The 25,904-nt window shown below is 44.8% G+C and overlaps 1 protein-coding gene across 3 annotated transcripts; it reads left to right on the forward strand.

Moving 5' to 3' along the window:
• The first annotated feature begins 1,295 nt into the window (after positions 1 to 1,295).
• LOC122416840 (uncharacterized) lies at positions 1,296 to 16,321 on the forward strand. 3 transcript variants are annotated; one of them, XM_043429914.1, is made up of 9 exons: positions 1,296 to 1,965; positions 2,198 to 2,340; positions 2,577 to 3,138; positions 9,834 to 9,895; positions 12,615 to 12,829; positions 12,960 to 13,183; positions 13,299 to 13,810; positions 13,900 to 14,042; positions 14,935 to 16,321. In XM_043429914.1, exons 3-9 carry the CDS (start codon positions 3,049 to 3,051, stop codon positions 15,972 to 15,974), a joined length of 2,286 nt encoding a protein of 761 aa, XP_043285849.1. In that variant the 5' UTR covers positions 1,296 to 1,965; positions 2,198 to 2,340; positions 2,577 to 3,048; the 3' UTR covers positions 15,975 to 16,321. The 3 variants fall into 3 exon arrangements, with proteins under 3 accessions (XP_043285849.1, XP_043285848.1, XP_043285850.1); XM_043429913.1 differs by lacking the exon at positions 2,198 to 2,340; XM_043429915.1 differs by lacking the exons at positions 2,198 to 2,340; positions 2,577 to 3,138 and having other exon boundaries at positions 1,299 to 1,965.
• Positions 16,322 to 25,904: the final 9,583 nt, after the last annotated feature.

A 25,904-nucleotide genomic window follows, 5' to 3' on the forward strand; every position in this document is an offset into this window, starting at 1 on the left:
GTTTCACGAAAGTGGCTCGTCGATCGCTATATCGCGTGGGCGGACGATCTTTAATTCAGTTTTCATTTTTCGTTGAGTTAAAAATTTCAAGAGATTCGAATTTTCACGAGTTTCTTTCATCGAGTCTTGCCATGAAATTTCCCAGCGAGTTTTATGGATCCTTCGCAGTGGGATATGAAAAAAAGCTTGAAAAAATGGTGTCACGGGGTCGCATTCGACGATCGCGGAGAATAGTTTCGAGATTCCGCCTGGTATTTCTATCCTCCGTAACTGGACCATTTTCTTCGATGGGAAACTCGTCGGTTCGGAGTCCCAGGACGTACCTCAGCGAAAGACGAGTCCGTTGCATAGACAAAAAAATGAGACGGACGCATGTTTTCTTTTCGCTCCGAGGAGGATGAAGCGCTCGAGGAGACTGACACACGAGAGATGAATTCGAGGCTCTCGCTCCCAAGAGAACGAACCTCGGACGGGGCCGGGAGAGGAACAGGCATCCTCGAGAAACCTGACTATACTACGCTCGTGCACACGTGCACTAAAACGAACACATGTGAGCCCCGGCCACGACCCGGAGAGAGAAACATTCGCTGGTGTAAGCATCGAGCAGCGAGCGAACGCGAAGAAAAAAATCAGGCGCACACAGAGCAGCTTAAAACGAGAAAATGAGGTTTCGAGTCGAGTGAAATGGCCCTTGCGACGGTAATTTGCTTTCGTGGGGTTCAGACGGGTGCGGAGACTTTTTTCAAGGGTCCCTCCGACCTTGGCGAGCTGGATTTCAGTTTCGACATTATTTTATTCGGAAAGAAGCGCGCGATTCAAGGCTATTTAACCAAACTGCATTTGCGCTAAATGAAAGAGATCATCGAACGAAAAACACCGAGTTGAAGCACTCGCACTGAAACGTCGACTCGCGGGACTGGAAAGACTTGAAAAAACGTGGTCGCTTCTCGAGCCGCTGTTTCCTGCGGCTTTAAATTCTCGGAGGAAAATTGTCGAAAAAAGGGGGCAGCATTGCTCGTTCGATTAGTCCGCGGCTCGATCTCGCCTCGACCGATCTCAGGGTTTCTGCGTCTCCGGCGGCGATGAACAAGCCGCGAGATAGTCCGCGGTTTCACGGACCGGACTCTCTCCGCTCGCGAGTTCTGGCTTCTCGTTCCAGCGGTGTGTGCGCGAGTATAGTATGCAGCGAGTGGAGCTCGTGCGTGTGTGTACGTGGGTTTTTATGCCTGCAGACTGGTGGATACACACCTCGTCGTCGCGTACGGCTCGTTCGCCAGTCGTTTCCTCTCTCGGATTCCCTCCCTCTTTTCAACTCTTTCTCTCTCTCTTTGGCCTTCCTATCTTTCAGTTCCGAGATGAATCGGTGCACAGTGTTCGCTGGACTGTGGATACTCGAATACCGATATCTCGCGAGCGCTCTGCTCCGGGAGTCCCGTTTTTCAAACATCGCTTTTCAAAGGTTATAGAATCGAAGCAGGTGTCGCTCGGAAGTAATGATCGATCTCGCGGATGTGGGCTCAAGATTGGCGTCGGCGTCGAAGCCATTTTCACCGATTCTCTCAACACGGGAGTGAACGCCATTGGAATAATCGTTCGAGTGCTCCTTCGTCGGATCCCCTCGGCTCTACGGCTCTGCGCGTTGATGTATAAACGCCCGAATCTAATCCCGAGATCCCCAGCAGTGCCGAAAGACCGACCCGCGTCCGTTTCGCTGCTCTCTTTCGTCTCTCAAAAGTGTCCGAGTGCATGTGCAGTGTTTACACTCGCGTTTCTCCAATTGCCCGCGTTTGTAGGTATTCGGGAGACGGAGAATGAGCGGCGGGCCCCGAGTGCTCGGTACCAGCCGCACCGTACCAGTCGCCAATTCCTCTGACCGCGCTTATCATCTTCCGGATTCCTTCGACTTCGTCATCAACATCTTCACTCTCTTCTGATCCTTCTTCAACCTCAACGAATTCGACGAAGGTACGTCTCGACGAAAATAAACAGCGCTTATCTCAACTACTCGAAGTCACCGGTACGATCCAACTATCGTTATCGCGCCGAGTGAAACCGGCGCGCGAGCCTCTCTCTCTTCATACGGAATTCCTACGATGTTTAACATTCATGAAACATTCTTTTTCTCTCTCTCTCTCTCTCACTCGCTCTTTCTCTCTCCTTTTTTCTTCCGTTTATACTGCGTCTCCGTGGAATGCAGACTCTTCTACACCGACTTTCCAGAAGATTTCTGAGGCTGGACCGCGGGGTCAATGCGCGTCGAACGTTTTTACGGCTCGACGTTCTTTTGCTCATCGTTGACTTTTCACCGCTGGTACAACGATTTTCGATCTCTCATTTTTGGTGAGTTATCGCGGGACGGAGCTTCGGGGAAATCGAGCGTCGATTTCGCGGCGTCGTTTAATTTGCCTGCTATTTTCGATTCGAGTTTTCCCTTCGCGGCGTTTCCACTCGGAATTATTGACGTTCGGTCTCCTTTTACCATTTCAGTATATTTTCGGGCTCTCGCGACCGGCCTTTGGGTCCCGGTAACAGATGTTCTACGCGGTGGTGAAAAAATGAATTTTTTATGCTTTCAGAACGGAGGCGTGGGAAGTTGGAGGAAAGCGAGCGCTATTTTTAGCTCCCGGTGATTCTTTCTCGCTTTTTGTTTACGGGAATGTCTCTTCGCGGTGGGTTATAACCGGAGGATCTTATTTGAGAAGATTTCTCCTCGGATGTGAGCCTCGTCTTGGGGGAAAGTCGGATGCCGATCGTATTTTAATAAGCGAGCGAGTGTTAAGTGCGTTGGTTCGTCATCGTTTCGCGGTTTTCCTCCTCCGTTGGGGCAGGTCATGAGAAACTGGTGGCATCGGTGCGCGATGACCTACATCCGTTCGATAGCTGGGGCGTGCGAGAAGACTTCACAGACACCGGCACCGAGAAAATCCCACGGCTGAGGTCGGGTTTTTCGACGGCACGCAACTCCTTTTCCACCGCTGACGGATAACCTCGAAGCGACTTTAATCGCGAGGGAATTTCTGGCGGAGAAGTTCCTCAGGAAGATTTAAAATGGGACAAGCCTGGTGCAAAGAAAAATCCACCAAAGCGCAGGACTCGAAATCACCTCTCGACAGAGTTTTCCTCCGCTGCGCGCATCGAGTGAGTCAAATAAACATATTCAAATGAACGTAGAGTCATGAATTTCTGACTACTCTGCTTCTAAAAATTCCGTTTTGTTCCGCTGCAAACTTAGAAACAGCAAAGTCTCTTGCCACGTTCAAGATTTTAGATCGAAAATTCGTTTCTTGATAAAATCGACGATGTTGAATCATTTACGAGAAGACAGAACGGAGAAGGAAAAACCGTTATGCATTCGAGAGAAATACGTGTGCCAATGAGAAAATAAATAGTGACATTGAAGATGTGTCTCGTGGCTCGCGCGCTCTCATTTGCTTCGCCGATTAGAACATGTCTGATAAGTTGTACAGCGAAGCAATAATTATCGCAAGTTTATTTGAGAATTATCAAGGCTCGAGGACGAAGATGCGACGCGTATAATGCAACAGGGATTTAGGCCGAGGGTGCTCTCGCTTCACCGTTATCTTTATCGGTTTTCAAGACTCGCGTGGAATCGCTATTTCTCGTCGCGAGGTGTGACTTAATGGGCAATATTTTCACAGTCTCAGCTTTTCTAGCTCTTTGCTATTTCCGGTCTCGCGGCGCAAACGACCTCTTATCTCTTCCATTTGTTCAACGCGCAGATACTGGAATTATAGTTTACACCGAACAAAATATTAAAGAGCACTGAAACAGCAATTACAGAAAAATACCGAAGAATTCGAATCGCAAGCTCCTTCCGGGAACGATAAAGGACTCGAGCGCGTATAATCTGTCGTAGTACGTTATTCTAATTATAAAATGGACTATTATTATTAAACGGTACGTAAGAAACGAGGAAAAACGGTTTGTGCTAAATCGACCTCGAATCTCTCTCTTTCTCGCTCTCTCTCTCGCTGCTACAGCGTTTCACCTCACTTCCTTTTATCTCACGTAACCTGCGATCTCGTCGAGCTCTATTAGACTAACTACGATAATGGCTAAGCGTGACATTTTCAGACTCGGTGTACATTCAAACGTGATTCCGCGTCGGCTCGTGCTTTTTTCGAGGCTTTTTAATCATCCTTTTTTATCGAATTCGAGAATGTTGAAGCGTTTATTAAAAAGAGTGGAAAAACTCACTTTATTTCGAGTTCGCATTTTATTCGACAACGAAATACGATGATTTCGAAATGAAAATGTATTTTTGGGAAAGCGTACGATTCTCCGAGCCGAGCAGTCGGTTTTCATAAAAATGATATTTTTATCGTCGAGAAAAAAGTGATTTTTCAACACTCTCAGGCGAGAACGACGAGCACTGCAGTTGCGATGTCGTTTTCGCACGAAATTTTATGCAACAAGCTTACGTGGCGGCTCGTAATACGAGCTGAAAAACCGGAACTTAATAAATTCGCCATTAGCGTGTGTTGAGAGATTCCGAAGTCGAAATATAAAAAACAAGACTCGCGTCGGGGCTGATCCAACGAGGTGACATCATCCCCCGGCTACGCGCAATCGTTTTTTCTTTAGACTACAAAAATCTTGTCATTATGAATTATGAAATGGCGACGCTGAAACTATAATACGCCAGGAGAATTGAGGTGGTTGGTGACCGGAGATGAAATTTAATCGGAGTTGGACGACAGGGGTGTTAGGCCTTAAAACGGGAGCAAGAGAGAGGAAGCGAGAGAGAGGCAGAAGGATCAGGCCAACCTGTCGCAAAACTGAACGTGTACGGAGAGTTCGTCCGGGCAAAATTTGCAATTTAAACCGCTTTTGCATCCCCTCTGTCACCGCGTAAACCAGCAGCCACATACATATGTACAGCATCGAAGATACACTAGCACTCAAAAGTACTCGCCCACCAAAATGTCTCAATAAAACTCATCGTCAGAATTTCAATAAAACGACCTGGCTTCACCAGGCAAATTTCAGAACTTTTTAAAAAAATGTTTTAAAGACGCAAATGAACGAGAACGAAATCACTGAACTCGTTCATTCAATACTTTTTTTGAGCAAATCATTTTTGAGTGGAATATTTCGAATAAATTTCTTGGATTTAGTAGAAGAGTTAAATTTTAACCGAGTGGATGAGCATCCAATTATTTTCAGCGTTAATTTTGGTGTCGAATATTCGTGAAACTTGCTCGCAACCGAGAAGTCGGGAAATACTTTTGAACGGTTGTGTAGTGCAAGGGACAAGAGTTAAAGAACATTATACAGTTGGAGCTTTTCCCTATCGACACTGGAGTAACGTTATAAACTATAAAAGCCGAGCAAAGCTCTCCTCTCTCCGGAGCTCTCTCTTTCCCGCGGTTTGCATACTTTCCACACGCTTTGGGCAACGTTGACCCGGTAAATTAAGTATGCCAGTGGGAAGGTTTGGATGGGCGAGAGCTGCAAGTTGCTTTCCGGCTTGTGTTGTCGAACGAATTCCAATTCGAATTTAGTTTCCACAGCGAGTACAATTCAGCGGAGGTGCTTCGTAGTCGATTTATATTGCGGCGATAAGACGCAGAGAAAGTTTCTAACTGATTGAACAGCAACGGAGAAAAAACAATTTTTTGGAGAGTCACCGTAAATCAGCACTGGACTGTCTCCTTTTTCCTGCTAATCGCGCTCACTTCGAATCTTTTGACACGCTATTTAACCATGGAATAGCGCGAATGTCAGAAGATTCATGGAAGCCGAGACTGAGCGATCGGCAACAATCGTTCAACGGCTCAAAATATTGAACGATACACTTTCGAAATTTATTTTGAATTAAAAGATAAAAGCAGACTGGCTCCGAGGGAGCAAACAAAAAAATTAATACCCATGATTCTTTGAGCCTCGGATCCCATTATTATTCGGGCCTAGTCCAGGCAGAGCAATCGAGTGGGGCAGGTAAATTAAATAATCTGGGGAACAGGTATAGTCATGAGCAAGGCCGCTTGTTAGAAGCGTTGAAAAATCGTTTCGCTCGTAATGAAGACAAGCGAATGAGGAGTGCAGCAGCACGAACGAGTTTGCTTGTAAATTGTTGTTATTATTGTTGCCTCAATTGTTATTATTTCGCGCTATAACCCTGGCTTTTTGATGTTATGAACGTGGGAGAAATAAAGAGACGGAGAGATAAAGATCGCGCGAGGATCGATCGAGAGACGCTGAATCGCGGGATAAACGCGCTGCAAAAAGCGGTGATTATGCAACGAGCTCCTCCTAAATCGGCCTGTACATTCAGACAAATATATACACAGAGAGAGAGAGAGAGAGAGAGAGAGAGAGAGAGAGAGAGAGAGAGAGAGAGACGGGGATACGGCACATGTTCGACAACGTTCGTACACCGCCGATGACGTAACTCAATAATATGCTCACTCGAGAAAATGAGAATCACTGAATTCAAAACAATCGCTTATGGTCACTTGCTCGGGGACCATTTTTCCTCGAGACGAAACGTAATTCATTGGAAAATTGTTTCTTTTGCTGTCATTTTAAACGAGAATTTTGCAATAAAATTGATTGATTAATGATTTTTGTTTTTGAGAAAAAACAGCTTAGTTGTCATTTTGAAAACTTTTTCATTATTTTGTCGTTGGAAATAATGCAAACTCGAAACGACGCTCCTTCTGCTCTTCAGTCCGAACTGTCCCCATTGCTAATCCATTTGTCTCGGTTTGTTCCGAGTTTTTATTGAGGTTGACAATCGATCCGAGCCTCTATTGTAGTTTGGCTCTTTCCAAAATTTGTTGTCTGCTTCCCAGCCGCTTTTTGTGCGAGGTATAAACCCAGCAATATTCGTCGGGTTTCGAAATTTCTTTTCAAACCTCCCCCATCAAATCTCTGTACCTGAACTTGCCAGCGAAGTTCGGGTCTCTGTAAATAACGGCCGGAGGGATTATTAGGACGTGGATTTCCCCGTGACCTGTGAAAGGTCCCTTAGAGGCTCGAGAAATTGGCACAAATGTCGCGTCGTTCTATTCACGCTTAACAGGGACTTTGGAAGAGTAACAAAAATTATTGTCAAAAGGAACGACGAAACACAAAGTCCGAATCTTTTCTCTTCGGTCCAAAGAAACGATTTTCCAAATGTAAACGCAGACAAAACTCGTCTCGCCGTTAATAGTCGTCGATGAACTCTCGGAAATTCTAACTGCCCCGTAAAATATCACAATGAAGATAAAACCAAAGAAAATGAAGTCGTCCGACTAATCGTTTTCGCTTATTTCGAGCGCGCGATTCGCAAATCGTTTGCTTCGAGTATCTTTTACGTCGCAAATTACGGGTTTTTCCTCACAGCGAATATACGTTCTCGCATATCCCATCGATTACTGTGCGCGAGATGTTTTTTTACGTTTGCAACGAGAAGTGAAATGCCGCTGGGTACAAGGCGCTGTAGTGAGGTTAGACTTTCTCCGGAAGATTTAAGATCACGTGGCCAACGTACACTCGCCGCATACAATAGACATAACGGACACTTTAATAATACTCTAATGAGACTCGAGTCGGAGCCTCGTTAGTCATTATCTCCCGCCGGTCCTCGATCACTTTTCGCACAAAATACATATCGTTAAAATCCAATTACTTTACAATTGACGAGCTCGAGTCGCTCCTTCAATAAACACGTTTTTCAACAAATCTTTCCAAATGAAGTTTCAAGTTTAATCTCAACGAAGCGCATTAACGATGCCTTAATGGCTATCGATATTTCATTTCGAAATCTCGAGTTCATTAACATCTGAAAATTCAATGGTAAAGTCGATCGGAAAACAGCCGGATATGAGAGAAAAAATAAAAATATTGGCTTCCCTGTCAATATTTATCAAACACACGTCATCGATGCTTTCCGTAACATTTCGAAGATCCAAGAAAATCGTTTTTTTTGTGCGAGTTTTGAAGATTCTCGAATCTCCAATATATTTTCAAGTCGAGGCTTTGTATGAAAATATTTTTTATTATTGAAAAAAAGTGTTCATTATCGAAAACAAGTTGAAGGTTCTGCGTCTCCTAAGTTTGGAAGGTTCCCGAGCTCAGTGGCATTAGAAATTCGATGACTGTGCACGTAGACACATGAGGTAAAGTGTATCGTAGGAAATAGGCAAATTTAACAGGTTGTACATACTGTCGTTTCATTACGTTCGGCTGTTTAACATAATTGTAGGTCAAAACGTCCAGATGTTAATGATGACGTTCAGGACCCCGTACGTAAATTGTATGTATGCTATTTGTGTATGCAAACTATACACACACACACACATATATATATATATATATCTAATGATTGTGGACCAAATTGGTCTCTGTCTTCAACGTCACATATTACGTGTTCTGCTCCCAACTCACCAATGGTGCACTATTCGTCACGTTTCCATTTGTATCTCCTCCTCGTCCTCGTCGTCGTTGTTTCTATCTCTCTTTCTCTCACTCTCGTACGAACTCGTCGCAAACTCAGCAAGCCACACAACGACGACAAAAGCCAACGTTATTAGTTATCGCGACAGAGTCCAACATTCGTTATATGAGACATACCCGTGCTCTCGTACAGTTATAAGAGAACTCGAGGATTTAGCTGCATTCATACACTCGAGAATATTTATATATGGGCATTTTCACGTCGAATATGAGAAATTTATTTTTGGGACAATTTTATTAACTAATTTGGAGTATCCAAAGATTTTGGGAGGTTCTTACACATTTCTCAAGGGCCTCTGTACGTGGGGGGCTCAAAAACAATTTTTGGGTTGAAAATAAAAGCATGTTCAATCATCAGAATCATTGGCCCAATCAATTTCAATGGTTTTGGATGAAAAATGCATTGTAAAGGGGGTTGTAAAAATTCATACCTTTTTTCGTATGTAGAGCACCAGCGGAAAGTAACGTTGAGAGATTTTGTTTTTCGTTCATGTGGAAGAGCTTCTACGTAACTATGTATTTATTCCTCGTCGACAGTTTTGCCACGAAGCTCTCATGATTTCGCTGTTGTCTGTGCCTGGAAACGAGGATATCTGAGTCGAGAAGTTACCTTACGATAATTGTATGCATTATGCATAACCAAGAGAGAAAGAGAACGATAGACAGAGAGAGAGAGAGAGAGAGAGAGAGAAAGAGGGAATGGGAGATGAGATGAGAACAGCATCAGGAATCACAATGTTCTGCAAACACGTGTAAAATTCCTCTTCTAATATCGTACCGGTTGTAAAACATAAATCGTCTCGCGTTCGACGATATGCCGGGTAAACAATTTCAATCGCGAGAGTTTATTAAGCTGGTCAAAGATTCTGGCCCTGTGACGAGGTCGCGTTACGAAACGCAGGCTCGCGATCGAATCGATCTCCGTAAGATCAGCTCTCCCTTTCGCATTTGCATTTTTCATGATTTCAATAGAAAAAAACACTTATTGCTTCTCCAACTAATTACAAAGTGCTACGTAGCAGGATCCTATCTGCCTGCTGCATTACATAATGAAACGTTCGAGCAATTAGTTCATCCTAACAACGAGAAACGAATATAAAACCTCGCTCTTCCTGCTAACAAAATGTATTATTGAGAACAAATATTTCAACGATATCCACAAACGTTTTTCCTTCCCGTTCTACCAACTTTTGCTTTCGATTCGTGCCACTTCGAGCGATTCATTTCACGATAACGAACAACTCGAATCTTATTTTTAGAAAAATGAAAGTTGACAATAAACTGAAGTAGTTAAAGTTTACGTTTTTCGTGATAATGAAAAACTTGATGTTTCAACGTATTGAAATAACGCTGTGAAATTGTTGCAGATTTATCCAGGCTTGAAGGAAGAGGGCTCGGTACTGGGCGGGGCAACTCAGAGAGTAACAAGGTAAAGAAAAAAGTAAACGAGCCAAAACATTTTATTACAACACCTCAATGGGCATTCTGCATTTGTTCAGGATAAGTTGTAGCTCGGAATAAATGCGCGGTATTTTGCTTTTGGCACGAAACGCGCGTATTCGAGAGAAGATGCACGCGAGTGTCGGGGCGGGGGGCAGGGAGGAGGAAGGTGTATGCGCCTGGTGCACGCAGACCTTACTTACGCCGTGGCGAAACGTATTTTGCTTGGAAATAGCGAATCGCAATTCAGCTTACCGAGATAAAAGAGGGAGGCCACAAATCGCACAGAGAAAAGGTTTTTGTTGGCATGTGAGCAACGAGCTTGAATGTTTTTGCACTTTGCTACGGTGTTCTTCATTCCGCTCGGGGGATTACGCGGTCGCCGAAATTATGCAACATGACAATGGAGTGTGGGAGATTCATGGATATAAATATGCACACGTTGAGTCGTGTTTTCGTGACGAGTCGCGCGAGCACCGGATTCAAAACCAATAGATTTTGTAGATCGTTTGATTCTGAGGAGAAAAGTCCTCAGAGATTTTCGCCTCTGACGCACCGTTGAAAAGTTACGCAAGAAATAAGGCGACAGCCAATCGGCTGCGCGCGGGGACAGGCGGAGCAGGGAGTGGGGGAAACGCGCCCGATTCGCTGTCGCTGATCGATCGATAACTCGTCAACGGTGCCTCGGAGGGAAAAATGGTAAAGGACTTTTCTTCGCAGAATTTTGCAATCTCCGTTTATCAGCGCGCGCGCGCGTTAAACGCGACGCTGAATGCACCGTGCAGGCTCGGGAAGGCGGCGAGACTAATTGCCATTTGCTATCGTGAAAAAATATAATTTTGTTCTGTTACCAGAGTAGGAGACTCGTCTCCGCGGACCTTGGCCAGGAACAATGCTAGCTCGAGTGTAAAAAATCACGACAAAAGCAATTAGAAAATACAATGCGTGACTTGGCGATTATTCTTTCCGTAGTAGGAGCTCGCTCGTTCCCTCAGATCGTAAAGTTCAAGTGTCGAGGTGTTTGAGAAAAATGAAACGATTTGAAAGTGAAAGGCTGCTCCGGAGCAGCGACACATTACAATTTTATGTTCAAAGGTCCTTTGATTATCTGCTTTTTCGATATTTTCTTGGAAAATTATTCTATTCGATGCGGTGAAAAGGGGCGCTGATTCAATCTTCGATTTAAAATATCCAATACGTGTCTAACAGGCATCGAAGGTGTAAGCGACTTCGAGCACAGAGACAGGGTCAGAGAGAAATACAAGGTGAAGGAACAGCCGAGGAGTGGACACGAGGAGAGTCAGGGGAATTTCTGAGTTCTCTGAGACAGCACGAGGCTGAGCTCTGGACCGTAAATGGTCACGTTCTCGAGCGAGAGCAAGAGCGAGAGGGAGGGGCAAGGAGAGAGAGAAAGAGAGACGGAGGCCTCGCTGACGCGTGACCGTGCCTCCTCCTCACACAATTCCCAATCGCATATTGCATGATATTTCTCCGCACATGCGTGTTATGCGCTGCACATTAGTGCACGCGGAAACAGCCCATAATCCACGTTTCCCCGAACACATACTCTTTTTCCCGAGGGCACTCAAATCCTCTCTCCTCCAATGAAAATCCTTTTAATTTCGTCAGATTTTACTCGCCTTCTCAAACAAGTCACCCACCGAGGCTCGCGTGGGTGGAGTTTCGAAATCCACCAAACCGTAATCGTACCTCGCTCGGGACGCTGGGAACAAAAAAAACGATTCCAAGGCTCGAGCAATGCCGCATAGAAATCCGGATTTTTTCGATCTTTTTACAACGTTAAATCGAAGTCATCATTAACGGATGTTGGCACCATTCTCGGGGGAAAATTACAGGCCGACATCGAACTTTTTTCTTCTTTTTTTTTCGTGTCATCTTATTTTCGAGCAATTCTTTCTCTCTCTCATTCTTCTCTGCTGTCTTTGATAATGTTCTGTTTCTTGCACTCGACTCCCCAGTCCTCAAGCCCTCCAACACGTTACGAATATACATTAGACGTGTCGCTCGCGTCCTCTCCGTGGTACGAACCTCCGGGAATACGTACGTGTGTTAGGTATATTTGCGAGGGAAAATGTGAGAGAAAGAGGAAGGAAGAGAGAGGGAGAGGGGAAACTACGAGTGAAGCACTATTGGGCTCTCTCGAGCTTGTTTATTCTGCTGTTCTATAAATAACGTTATGTACCTGCTGCTCGACTTTACCACGACGATTTTATACAGTAACTCAGCTCAGAAGCGACCACCTTGAATAGCACTTCGAGCATGTGAACCGCAGCTTTGAAACCTTTGTTGAAACCCGATGCCAACAGGATATTATGTTGCTGGGGGTATCGCCGATAATTATATTCATTGGAGCCGATCGATTTAATGACGTTTCAACGACGCGTGATAACCGTCATTCTTGATAAATACCTGACAACTATTTAAATGCGTACTCGCGATGTTTGCGCCGTTGGAATGTCAGCAGATTATACGAATCGATTCGTCAAAACGAGCTACGTTTAACAAAAAAAATATTTAAGGTCACAAAAAACTGGAGTCTTTTGAAATTTTTGAAATAATTCAATATTTTGTTGGAAATTCAGTTTGTTGGAACTTATTTTTCATAAATTTGTTATTTTCCGGGGTCGAATCACAATGATTTCCTATGAATTTGTCTTTACATTAATTTTTCGTCTTACTTTCAACAGTTCGGAGATCGGATACGCGAGTTCACCGCCACGTGAAGTTCTGACAAGAGGTCAGAGTATCGATTCGGTCGACAGACCTTTTCATCCGAGCGACTGGGTCGACGTTAATCTCGAAGTTCCGGTAACACCGAGAACAGGTACCGCGATGACGAACTTGAGTCTCGAGAGGAGCATCTATCCACCAGCCGCAACTCTTACTTCTACCAACTTCAGTGGTATGTGAAAAGAATGTGTCTTTTGGTCACGTGACACACGTTGAAAATGCTCCGGAATGGGCCGATCAATTTGTCAACCCCCCCTCGCTCATCTTTCACCGGAAGATAATACCTTTTGGATTTTTATCAGGTTCGAACTCGAGAGACTTTACTCCGGTTCCACCACCGAGACGAAAGAAGAAAAATCGCGGACGACCTCTGCCACCGAAACCCGACGAAGTTACGAAAAGTCACGGTGATCGTGGCCTGATTAGGAGCTCCAAAGATTCGAGACACTCCGCTCACGAGCCTCTTTACTCTTCTGTCAAATTGCCCAAAAATTGGCCCAACGACAGAGAAGTTTTTGAGCACAAGGTATTTTTTCTCCGGAATAACTTCGAGCCTGAATTTTTCCTTTTTTATTCATTCAATTAATTGCAAGCAGAACGAAAAGTGATGAAAAAATTATTCGAATGGTTTTTTGTGCCAGGTTAATGGAACCGGAAGAGTGATCCCGAGCGTCGTGGTCGCCGCAAGCAAATCAAATCGCGAAAAATCTAGTCGTGAAGGTGAGAGATTTGGTGAGAAGAAACATTCGAGACCAAAAAACAGCAGCACAGTGAGTCTGCCGAATTATTCGGAGCTCGAGCCCTCCAACGAGGTTGCGTTGGGCGAGGAAGATGCAGAATTAAAAATCCACAAGATCACAGCCGCCGGCTCGCTTCCGTCATTGATAACGAGCGGGGCGTTGGAAGATTTGAAAAAAAGTGACAACGAGAAGAGGGAAAGGGAGGCTGTGAAACTGGACCGAGGCGAGGACGGGAAAAAAGCTTCGTTCGACGAAGTCGACTTCTTATTCGACGTGCCAAATAATCAAAATACCTTGAATTCGATCCTCGAGCTAAATGGACCGAAACTCACTTCAACACCGATTAAAAATGGCCTCGCTAATGACTCGAGGTCTCCGACTTTTGGTGGCGGATGGTTTTTGCACCCGGACAGGTAAATCGAGGAATTTTTCATTTTTATTTCAAATAAGAATCAATTCATCTTGCTTACTCACAAACATACGTCATTTTCTGTTCATTCAGAGCTCCGGAATCTCACAATTCTTCAGGAATCAACGACTCGGATAAACACGAGTCAGCAAAAACTTTGTTCTACGATTGTCAGAAAGATTCCCGAAGCGAGGTGTTTTTCGAGGCTAAGGAAAGCCTGTTGCAGCAGAGCGAAGGTAAACAGTGAACTCGGATCCTTAAAGCCTCGTATACACTTGCAGCGGGCGAAAAAACGTGATCTTCTTGATTTTTTTTTCGACAAGAAAATAAATTTTTATCGAACTCCAGTAACACGTTTTTTGGAGCATCAATTGCGATGGACATGATAACTAAAAACTATTAATTCGATCCATACCAAATTTATACCAATTTATTTATTACAATAATAACTCGGGCCTGGACGAGGGATTTGTAAAAATTTTGATTTAAAAAAAATGGCGACCGTTTTAACAAAAAAATCATTTTTTGAGGTGCTACATTTTTGGTTTATTGTGACAATTATTTTTTTCCGACAAAATACGAAATCCTTCGTCCAGGCCCTAACTATTAGTATTATAAATAAATGGTTTAAATTTGGTATTGATCGGATAAACAGTTTTTTTTTAGTAATCGTGTCCACCGCGAAGGTCTTTTTCAAAGAATAGACGATTCTGAGATAATCGCGTTTAAAGATTCACGTATTAGACCCGACCACGCGCACCGAGCGGTCGATTGAAATACCCATATAGCTACGAATCTAAGACATTGTACTTGAAGAATATCTGATAAAAAAATTATCGATTTTTCCGCCCATCGCAAGTGTATCAGGCCTTAAGAAAGTCAGTTTCGATTTTTTTGTCCTTCGAATAAATTTGATGGGAAAAAATAAGATTTTACGTTGAAAAAAGTTGAATGTTTTGGTGGAAATAAAACGAAAAAGTCTCGAGCGCTGCGAACGAAAGTGCATTGAAGTCGGAAAGGTAAAGAGAAGGGGTTTGAAATGGTGATTTTTTGCTCGGCTATTTGTTCGAGACAAGAGATTGACCAGAGTCGTCGAGTGACCCGAAAATTGGTTTCACCTTTTCGCAGATAATGGCGAGAAGGAAAAGGAGATCGAGGGAGGCGTGGACGGAGGGCGAGGGAGACGAAGCCTGGAGAGAACTTTGCCGAACGAGAGCGAGCCGTTGGACGTTTGCGAGGAGAAAGAGCTCCTCCGTGAGGGTGATTCGAGGATGGCGATGCGGTCGGATTCCGAAGTCAAACTTCTCGGTAGAACGATATCCGAGGAATCGTTGCCTCAGGAAATGCTGGAGAACGAAGTGGATTTTTTCGAGGACAAAAGGCCAATTGAATCCGCAGAGGAAAATCAAAAGAAGGAAGATAAGAAAGTGTCGGTGGAATCGACGAGGAACGGCGACGACACGAAGACGCCTCCGCCTAGTCCAGAGCCGAAAATCAAACCACAAATTTTCGACAACGATCATTCGACGCTTTTGAAAGTTTTGCGGGACGAAGCTGAAGGGAGTAATTTGAGCTCGATGACGCCGAGCTTGACTGAGTTGGAAGCCGCCTTGTCGGACATGTTGGACCGAGAAGAAGATCAACCGTCGAAAGGCGAGCCCTCGGAGAAGGTCCGACCGGAGGCAGTGGCGGTAGAAAAACCGTTGGAGAGCCCGATCGAGCCGAGAATCGTTCCACTCGACACCGAGAAGGAAAAATCCGATTCGGGAGTCCCCCAGAGCCTGAAAACCATTTTGGATGCTCCAGAAAACGTTCCCAAGACAGAAAAATCGACAGAGAACCCGTCCGAGGATCCCCCAATGGTAGAAATCGATTTGACCAACGGACACAAACCAGAACCAGAAAAAACCCCGAAAACTGGTTTTCCTCAAGTCGGCATCGAAAATCTGCCCCCTTACACGTGTCCTGCAGGCGAACCACCTGAAAAACCGAGCAGGCTTCACCACAACAACAGTCACGAGGAGGCCCAAGAAAACTCAGGAAACATTCCAACGCCCCCGAGACGAAGGAATCGTTACAGCGGCTACACTCCGAGCATTCTCGACCGAAGATCGTTGGAAAGAACTGCCACGCCTGAAAACCCTTACCCGAACGACAGGCTCATATAAAACGATATCGAAGTATCGATCAATGCTGAAGCACTGATGTCGAAAAAACGAACGAAAACGAAAAGCGAAATTGTACATGTTTGTACCGAAGGAAAATAACGTAAAATTTAATCGTAAACTTTCCACCAACGCACGTCCGGAAAGTCTTTGTAACTGAATTTTATTTCTCTCGTTTAGGATTAATGGAATATCTAGATTAAACACAAATAATATATAACTCGAAATGAATTTTCACGAAGCATTCCTTCCCCATGGGAAATCGTGTGGAGCCGATGAATAAAACGAATATTAATAGTAAAAATGCACTAAATATTTACGTAATAAATGATGCCATAGATATATTTCAACGAGAAGCGTTTCAATCCCTCGTCTCTCGGAGACCCACCCTTGCAACGATTCTCAAATTTCAATGAATTCGAATCAATGCAAATTTCCAATCAACCGCGCACGGTTCGTTGTATCGAAATATTCAATTTCGATAAATTTACACTCTCGAAAGGAATCCTGAGCAGTGAAACGACGCTTCTTTCGATATTTTTAATCCTACCAAACCGTATTGAAAAAAATGATGATTCAGCTCGTAAGAAAAACGTCAAATTTTCTGAGATCATGATCGATCAAAAAATTCAGGCTTTTCCATCAAAATTTTCTAGTACGTGAAAATAGTTCGGAGAAATAAATATTTCTGTGGATTCCAACATTCGAAGCAAAATTTTAAGCGAGTTGCTCGAGTTCCATTCGTAAGGTGACTGGAATTTGATAGTTGCGCTCGATGATAATTTCCGCGAAGTCATTTCTGGATATGAACGTCACGAGGCGTTGGAATAGTTGACACGATAAAAATCCAAAAGTTTAATAAACACAAGTTGGAATCTTGTCCGGTAATTTCGATGGTGAATTTCAATGTGAAATTGACTTTATAATTATTTTAATGCGTTGGAAGGATTGGGGGAGACTGCGAGAAGGAAGCTCGTATTTTATTTTTCGCGGTTGGTCTCGATGGCTCTCTCGCTGTGTGTCGTTTCTGCCAGCCCTGGCCATTACTTTTTTAATTATCTTCTCTCCACAAACTTAGTGTATATTAGAGAGAAGGTAGGCATTTATGCAGAGGATAAGGGGGAAGGAGGTGTGTGCGTATAGGAGGTTTGTAGGAGGGCGAGTGGAGCTCTTATATCGTTATGGGCCAAACGGAGCGAGCGTCCTTAATCGCTTTAAGAACGAACGCGTCCCGGGAGCATGGTCGAGCCCCTGAAAAGCTCTGCGCACCATCCCCTCGTCGAGGCCCGAATCCTGGACGATTTCTCGATTCTCCGACCCCCTCGAGCAGGTTTCAGAGGGGTGGCAAGTGCGAAAAATCACCTCTTCAGTGCCGAGGAGAAGAGAGAATATAGTATAGAGAATGAAAAAAAAAGGGAATGGAAAGAGCCGAAGAAGGAGGAGGAGGAAAAGGCAGTGATAGCTGACAAATAATAGGAGACCGAATGAAAACTCGTTGGCTCGGAAGGTTGCATGTGTCCCAAAAGTTGAAGCAACAAATGGGAAACAACATTTACGAAAATAATCAAGCTCTCGGGCCTGCCTCGCTCTCGCTTATCTCATCTAGTCCCCGGCTGTAATCTTGCATGCCCGCGTTGGATATCTCGCTGGGAACGGAGGGTGGTGAGTATAGAATTTTTCTCCCTGTCCGGAATGCTCACGAGCAGCTTATATTATCTGGCGAAAGGAATATCCCTCGGCGTTTCACTTAACGAAGAGAAAGGAGGATGAAATGCGGGTGCTCCGTCGCTCGCACTGTTAGTACGAGTGTTGGGGAAGCGAGACGGAAAAAGAAGACTCTCGAGGCGCGCATTGGACACGAGTCTCGTTCTCGACAGCTCGTTCCTTCCCCCTGGCCTCAACCCCTTTCGCGCTGGCGTTCGGTATAAAACTGCTACGAAACTGAGAACAAGCACGACGACGTCGGCGAATCTCGCGTACGTATGCAGCCGAACGGCATTCACCGGGCACGCACACCAGCGGGCTCGGCCCCAAGATTTCATATCTATACTCGTTTAGCGGAGGAACTTGGCTCGTACAAAGTTTGCGAGGGTTTCGTGAAAATCGACGCTCGCCTCAAAACGCTTTCGGGAAACAACGCGAACGGCAGCATGTGACCAGGCAAAACGATGAGAACTCCGGGTCATTTCCGCCCGAGGAGAAAGACCGGCGGAGGGGGAGGAATGAAGTGAAAAGCCGCGGAATGGAGGCGCGCGCGTGAAAATCCTCCTACTTTCGTTCCGGGCTATCGGCAATGGCCACGGGGCTTGATTTTCTCAACGGGAATATTTGCCTCCCGAAATTAGCACGAACGGATTATAGGCCCGGGTGTTGGTGACACAGCCATTAGCGGAGCCGGTGCTCGCTCCAATTTTCCTATCACCGCACTCAAAATAAAAGAGGCTCGCGCGACACGGTTTTCCCAGCGGGCTGCCTAGTTCTATAGGAATTTCGTCCCTCGATAAGCTTTCCTTTATTCAAGAGTTTGAACATTTTCAATTTTATTCATCATCCGCGAGTCGAGGGGATGGGGGAAGCGTGATCGAGGATAAACAATCCATCCCTGCTCCAATATCGGCAAAAACGCTTCTTTCCTCTTTTATCACGTTTCTATTTTTCATTACGAATCGCACGCGGCGCTCTGTAAAACAAGCTTTTAAATCGTCCCTCGAGCATCAAGGGCTTTCGCATTTATTCCGCGCTTCGCTTTCCAGCTACTTTTTCAAATACCCCTTTTACCGCGCGCCGCGCCCAGTTTATTATAAAGAGAAAGGAAGAGTGAGAGCGCCGCGCGTTTTCGTCGACGGAGCTCGACGAGTGGCTCGTTGACGAAAAATGAATAAATAAATAGCTAATGAAACGCTTCGTTTGCCGTGTGACGACCGATAAACAAATTTGTCTCCTGCATATTCATGCCTCCGTGGCCGCGATATATTCTCCTTCTCTTTCCCTCTCTCGAGCTCCCTCGCACTACAGAGCGATCGTGATTTAGCCAGCGAATATATGTACGAGATTCCATTACGTATATTCGCTCTTTCCGGTCACACACGCACACACACACACTCCAATGAAAGGTGGATACGACGTGAAATTTACCAAAGCTGGATTATCCCTCGATCGTTACGCCAGAGCTCAAGCGGCTAAACAAAAAGTGGCCGATCCGCCGCGGAAGGGCCATGATTTCTGGCATAGTTCAAACCCACACACTCGAGCGCCAAGGGTCGAGTCTTTCATTCGCTCTTTCCCCTCTCGTTCTATCCCCGCGCTTTCTCTCCGCTCTCTTGAAGGGAAACACGCCGAGATCGTCCAACGAGTCTGCTCCGGGTACCGAGCCACATTCGTGAAAGTCAATTGCTGAGATAAGGCCCCAGACACAATGCGGTACTTCGTCCCCAGGACTTAGGCCAAACGTAATCCTCTAGGCACGGCTAAAGTCTCAGGCATTAAGGCGCGCGCCTCTCCCCGACTCTCTCTTGCTCTCCAATTTTTTCTTCAAACAAACATCAACTCGCACCAATTCCTCGCACAACCTTCCTCTCCGCGTTATCCTTCTCGTTCTCGTTGAACCTTCGATGGGAGCAAACAAGTTGATATACGAAGAACGAAACGCGATTAATTCTCGCTCATGATCGTTTTCTTTGATTTTTTTACACGCACTTTTCCTCACCGGAAATCTCGTTTTCGACTTTGTTCGTTAGCACCGCGGGACGTATCGAGGTGAATTCAGAAGCTGGAGGGTTGGATATTTTCACAAATGGATTCGGTTTTCACGTGCAAACATCGCGTAAACAAAAATATTGACCGGCCAATGAATTTTCTGAATTTTAGTCTCCAAACTCGATGAAGATTGCGGCGTTCCTCGTTTGATTTTTCAAGAGCATCAGCACAGGTGGACCCGCGTGGATCCAATCATAATGCCGAAGGGGGAATAGACGAGCAGTGTTCGGATCGAATAAAAATAATGGCGAAAATAATGCCATCGGGAATTCGGGGAGGGTTGAGAAGCATGCAGGGCCGAGCCGAAGTTGGTTCGTATGTGTTTGAGCTCGTTGGTATAGTCGCACCAGTCGAATTTATGGAGTCGGCAAACTATTTAGATAGGCGGATAGAGAGCGGAGGTCGATTTGCCAGCGCGCGTATAACGCGCGGGGCTCGCCCGCGCCAGAGTGTGATCACCCTAAGGGTGATGCGGCGGTGTTTTTTTTCTGGTCCCCATCCACCAAGCGTATATCGCTCTTTACATACCAACGATATACACCGGGAGACGACAAATAAAACACCTCGCTATAGAGTGACTCGCAATTTTCAGCCCCTTTTCGCGCACGAACACGGGGCTCTGGCAAAGGTGGCGGTTTTGTTATGGTCCCCTCTCCCTCCTTCGCTCTCGGTAGAGCAATGTGTCTCAGTAGCGAATAAACTCCGAACGAATATTCCAAGTATCGCGCGCGAGGAGTTTGTATACGAAATTCGAAGCGCGGATTCGCTGCCAAAATACTCGCCCTAACTCACCACGAGCCTAATTAGTTTTTCCTTACTCCGTGTACGGATTATCCACTCTATTTACATATAGATATGCCGATCCAAGAGATTCTCACGTTTTTGGGACACTCCTAGAGCCTGCCTCGGCGGTCGCGGCTATCAGTCTCCAACTCTTTACCAACAACCCAACTTTCCAGGCTGTATTTCTCTTTATCTTTCTCGCATACACTTTGAGACGGGGACGATTTTCTCTTGGAGATTAAGACGAGATTGGGCGAACGAAGGGGGGAGAGGGAGGGCGCGACAAATATCGTTGTTTCTTCGATACTTTTCCTGCCGCATTCTCCCCCGTAACTATATATATCCAACGACTTTGCTAATATACGCGAAAGCACATATAACGGCCCTTTTCATTCGAGATAATTTGCATGTATAATACTACGATTGCACATGATAAAATGAGCCTGAATTCACATTAATTGCCCAGTAATGGGACTATTTTTATTTTCATTGCTTCCCAGCGAGCGTCGAGTCCTCGTGGTAACGAGCATGTCATTTTTTAAAACGCTCAACATAACAGGACGCCTCTGTCCTGTGGAAAAGTGAGCCAACTCCATTGTCGTGGTCCTCGAAAAAAATACTTTCGTTTATTAAATCCACTGACAAGTCAATTTTTGTTTTTATTATAAATATCGATCGAGAGGGGAAAAGAAATGATTGAATAACGAATTACAGCGTAAAGCTGATCCATGCTCGTGCTAAAAGTGCTGTGCTCTGTACCGAGATTATGGAAATTTCATGATCACAGTAAATTATCGACGGGCAACGCTTTCCAGTAGGATTTAAGGCGAAACAACTATTTTCGTAGCTTAATGCAGCTTGAGAAGTGGAATGGAGAAGTTGAAATAAGGGATGAGATCGGTTTTGAGGACCTCGAAGGGATCGAGGCTAAGTGGGAATAAGAAGGAGAAAAAAATGCTTGAAAAAGGGAGAGGAAGTGAAATGAGTATACGCGTCTCGGAGGCGAGGATCACGAGAAAAGAGGATAAGAGAAAGGGAGAAAGAGCCTTATTATACGTTGGGAAACGAGAGTTCCAGCGGGATGACTGGGGAGTCAAGGGAAGAAAAAAAGTGTATATATCCCTCGGGCAATTTAAAGTAAACGGTAAGAATCTTAAGACGCGTCGAGTGCACGTTTCTATGAAAAAAAGGTGTGCATTTTTCTGATATATATATTTATCTGAGCATCCCTCTCACATTTTTTCTCTCCCAACCCTCTTCCTTCCGCACAACCTTCTCGTGGCAATATTCTTTTTCTTCTCTCTCCTCTCCCCCCACCCTTCTCCCTCACGTCCCGTATAAATTATCATAAATAATTACATCTTATAAGCTCCACGCTAAACGAGTGCCTGCAGATAAACGTTGAAGCTACTTTTTTTTTTCCATACCAAGCCACGATTATTTCGATGAATAGAACGCTATCTTTTTCCTATGGATCAAGGTATGCTTACGGTGTCGTTTTTCGCATGGTTTTTGTCGAGAAAATAGTTGCGATTCGATCAAATCCAGTAATTTTACATCGTTTCTTGATAAGGGACTCTGTGGAAGTTGACAAACGAGAGTGGAAAAATTGTAAGAAAATTTGTTGGAGTTGTTTTATCGCTGCTTTTGAAATGAAGAAGCAGAAATTTCGTGAGTATTTTCTGCGGAGAATTCGAGTCTGATTCAGTAACAGTAGAGTTTCGTGTCGTTGTTTCGTTGGAGTCTGCTTTATACGGTAATTTTAAGGGGAGATAAAATGTTTTTTTGAAGTCGGTTACGTTGGCTGGTTGTATTCGACCGAATTTTCGTCTCGATGCACCAACGAGAACAATATGCAGTCTCGTTGAGTCAGGCTTTCAAGATGTTCCACTTCTCGTCCCTTTTATATTCTCTTGTCTCTAAGCTCGCAGGCGAGACTTTGGAATTTCCTGGAGCACGAGAGGACGAACTCGCAGCAGGGCTGCACAGAGCACTTTCGCTCTCTCTCTCTCTCTCTTTCTCTCTCCCTTAGTCTGTCTCTCCTCTTTTTCCACAACTCTCCTTCCGTCCCACTCGCACTCCCGTAAAAGCGAAATATCCTACCAAGAAGTCGCATACTTGGACCTAAGTTATGTCCTCATAAACTCGCCAAGACATTTTGCTACTCCCATGGTCTCTGTCGCCACTCTTCTCTCACAGCTCTGCTCCTCCGCTGTATCCAGAACATCGGTGACAGCCACCCACATATCTGTTGGCCACGTCTTCTCTCTACGCCAACCAAGAGCAACACGCAATATGGGTTAGATGCGAGACGCCCTCGCGCTATACACTTGCAGCCCTTTCTCTCGCTCTCTCTCTCTCTCTCTCTTGCTCCTCTAACTAATTCCTCCATCTTTCTCTTCTCGTATCTTCAACATTCGTTCCTTTCTGTACCGCTCTTTCTCACGCTCTCCCACTCCCCTTTTCTCTACTGTGTTAAATCTACGCCGTAGCTTTATAGCTGGATGCATTTAGGGTGTTTCTGCGGTACAGTCGGTTTCATCGAATTTTCAAAACCTTCACCGTATTCGGAGTCATTTGATGAGCACGCTTTTTCATCATCTTCTGATTTGATGAAACTCGAAACATTCGTTCAACAATGTTTTCTCGAAAATTTGACTTCTTGGCTGAACTCAAAGTGCTCCGATTTTTCCGAGTTCTCAATTCCAGGTTTGTTCAATTTCGTTTGTTCAAGGTTCGTGAGAAAGGAGACAATTGAAATTTTTCATTCTTCTGTGTCATTGAACGTTGACTCTATTGCGAAACTAGGGCGGAAATAGTTTGTTTTCACAAATTTCAGTTTGGAGGGTAAAATGATATTCGCAGTGAGAATTCGTTAATAAAAGTTGAAATACGTCGATTGTCGTGACTGTACTGTTTCCTCGAAGAAGAGAGCTTCGCGCCCGGTAGCACGAGCAATAATTTTTGCACTGTGGAGCGAAAAGATTGCCTCGTTACTCCGCAGCGTCAACTTACAAATCTATATACAAGCATTTTTTCTCTCTCCGACATCTCGAGGGTTATTTGCAGTTGCGGGGTTCACATTCGTCTACGCAATAAAGCGAGGGCGCATCCTGTTGCTTTGAGTTTTGTCGCGGCTCGTTTTCTTCGTGCATTTCATAAGAGAGAAAAAGTGAATGAAGAATCTTTCGCGTATTAGGAGTGAGAAAAGCGTCGTGATTTTCCTTGGCATTGGTTATTTTACTTTTTAATTATTTAAATCGAATCAGATGAGGTTTTTAAGGACTGATGAAAGCTCACGACGTCCGATATTGCTTGTCTTTAAAGATGCAAAACGATCTGCGCACTGCCTGAGCTTGACTGGACGTTAATAACTTCATCAGTTGAGAGTCTCGCTTCTTTCATCACTCGCTCGTTTTTCTTTTATCATTTAGTAGCCATACTTTAACTACTTCTTTTTTATCACTCTTGCCTTTTCTTCCTTTCGCTCTATTTATCTTCTGACTTCTTTCCTCTCTCCCTGCTTCGCTCTCACACTTTTTTCATCGTTTTCTCGTCCTCGCCCCGCACGTTCTTCATTTCGTTTTATACGTTTTTTTTTTGAATGAGGGTAACCGCCTTTTTCTTTCTCGTACTCATAACTATCTTCCGTTATCTCATTCCCTCTCGCGCGCGCGCGCTCTCTCTTTATCTGCTCGTACACGCGTTCGTCTTCTTCCACTCCTGATTATCGGGCCGACGAGGGTGGTCGTGGAAAAACGGGGGAAGCCGGGGGGAGAAGTGGCGGTAATTATGACAGACCCGGATCCTCGTAATAAGGTAATTTAAACGCATGAGTTAGGAGGCAAAACCGCGCTTTCCTGTGCTATTCGACTTTAGCGCAATTTTTTTCTTCCTCTTTCGTTATCGTTATTATTATCATTTTTTTCCCGATGCCCTCAACTGTATCGCGCTATTTTTCTGTTCTGTAAATATCTTCACCCTCCTCCCTCCCTCCTCTTCCTTCCTTCCTCTCTCTCTCACTTTTCCGAACGGCTTATACGCGCTTTTATACTCTTTACGAGCCATCACGATACCCCAGTATTACCGCTAAATCTTCGAGGGAAACTGCAAGCGTGCAGGCGCCCTCCGGCCCTCTATGCAGACGAGAACCCCCACCCCCACTTTTTTCCTCCTTTTTCTTTTCTTTGCCTTCGAAGACGCGTTCAAGCGACTTTCATACTCTCCGCGGAACATCCGTCAGGCAACGTTTAATTTTACATGCTCTCATTTTGTAACGTTTTACCGGGTGCTTGATGCGATATTGAGAAATGAGGTGGGCTTGATTGAGGGTTTTTTTTTTTTTTTTTTTTTTTACTGTTCGCACTTTCTCCAGTGAGGTTGACGAGTTTTAAAGAAGTGCCTGAAATTTCGAGGATTTCGAAGAGTCGAGTTTGAAGAAGTGTTTGGTTGCTTCAGTGAAAATTATTCGGAAGCCAGAACAAGAATTTTGTGTTTCTCTCTCCCCGAGTCTGCCGATTTTTTGCTCAGAATTCGCAAAGTTTTTGGCCTTTTTTTGAGCTTGTCACTCGTCTCGTTGTTGGTCAAACTAATAAATCGTCTTCGATGTTCGAGGCACACGCGGGGAGTCTTCATCTGCTGCTGATCTCATCTTCCCTCGTTTTTTTACCGTAGGAACGAAGAGGGAGGGGAGAGTATGAAAAAGCTCGATTTTGTTGGTCGGAAGGTTGCGAGCGAGCTGGCAAGTTGAGCTGGCGGCTCCTTCGATCAGCACGGAATATCTTCGTCGTTGAGTTTCCACGAGTTGTAAAAATCAAGAGGAAAAAGCTCGGGAAACTATTTCGAAAAATAAAGCAGGCGGAAAAAATTCGGATGGAAAAGTTGGTGGACGCTTTGATCGCTGTTCTGGAGAAGCTTGGATGAAAAATAAGTTTGGCAGTGGAGAATCGAGCGCGGCATCGGGGTGAAAGCGAACGGCTGATGAATTTTCAATGGATTTTCAGCAGCTTCATTGTCCAGGCAAAATAATAAATCCATAGAAAAAGAGATAAATATTCAAACTCGATTTTTCCACTGAATGTCCGATGCCATGAAACGAACGTAGCTAAAAGCTGCAGCGATCTAATAAAAGCCGATCAACGCGCACGCATCGCGCTGTTGAGCCGTTGCGGTTAACGAGAGTGGGGAATCTGCGCGAGAATGAGAGGAGAATAAAGAAAACGAGAGACTGATGCCACCCTCGTTCTCGGGCTTATTAAAAGCGAAATGGCTTTAATAAACAGTAGTCGGATGGCACTCTATTGCGGCACAGAGTCATGCTCGCTCATGCTGTACGGGTCATTCTACCCCAACGTTCAACCACTGCCCCAGAGCCCTCCAAAAAAACGTCCAAAA

This window comes from Venturia canescens, chromosome 10, assembly GCF_019457755.1.
Source record: "Venturia canescens isolate UGA chromosome 10, ASM1945775v1, whole genome shotgun sequence".
NCBI classification, from domain to species: domain Eukaryota; kingdom Metazoa; phylum Arthropoda; class Insecta; order Hymenoptera; family Ichneumonidae; genus Venturia; species Venturia canescens.

Coding starts and splice junctions, on each gene's coding strand:
- LOC122416840 (XM_043429914.1), top strand. CDS start 3,049: ATGGGACAAGCCTGGTGCAAAGAAAAATCCACCAAAGCGCAGGACTCG. Junction 9,896..12,614: donor GCAACTCAGAGAGTAACAAG/GTAAAGAAAAAA, acceptor TACTTTCAACAG/TTCGGAGATCGGATACGCGA. Junction 13,184..13,298: donor GAGAAGTTTTTGAGCACAAG/GTATTTTTTCTC, acceptor TTTTTGTGCCAG/GTTAATGGAACCGGAAGAGT.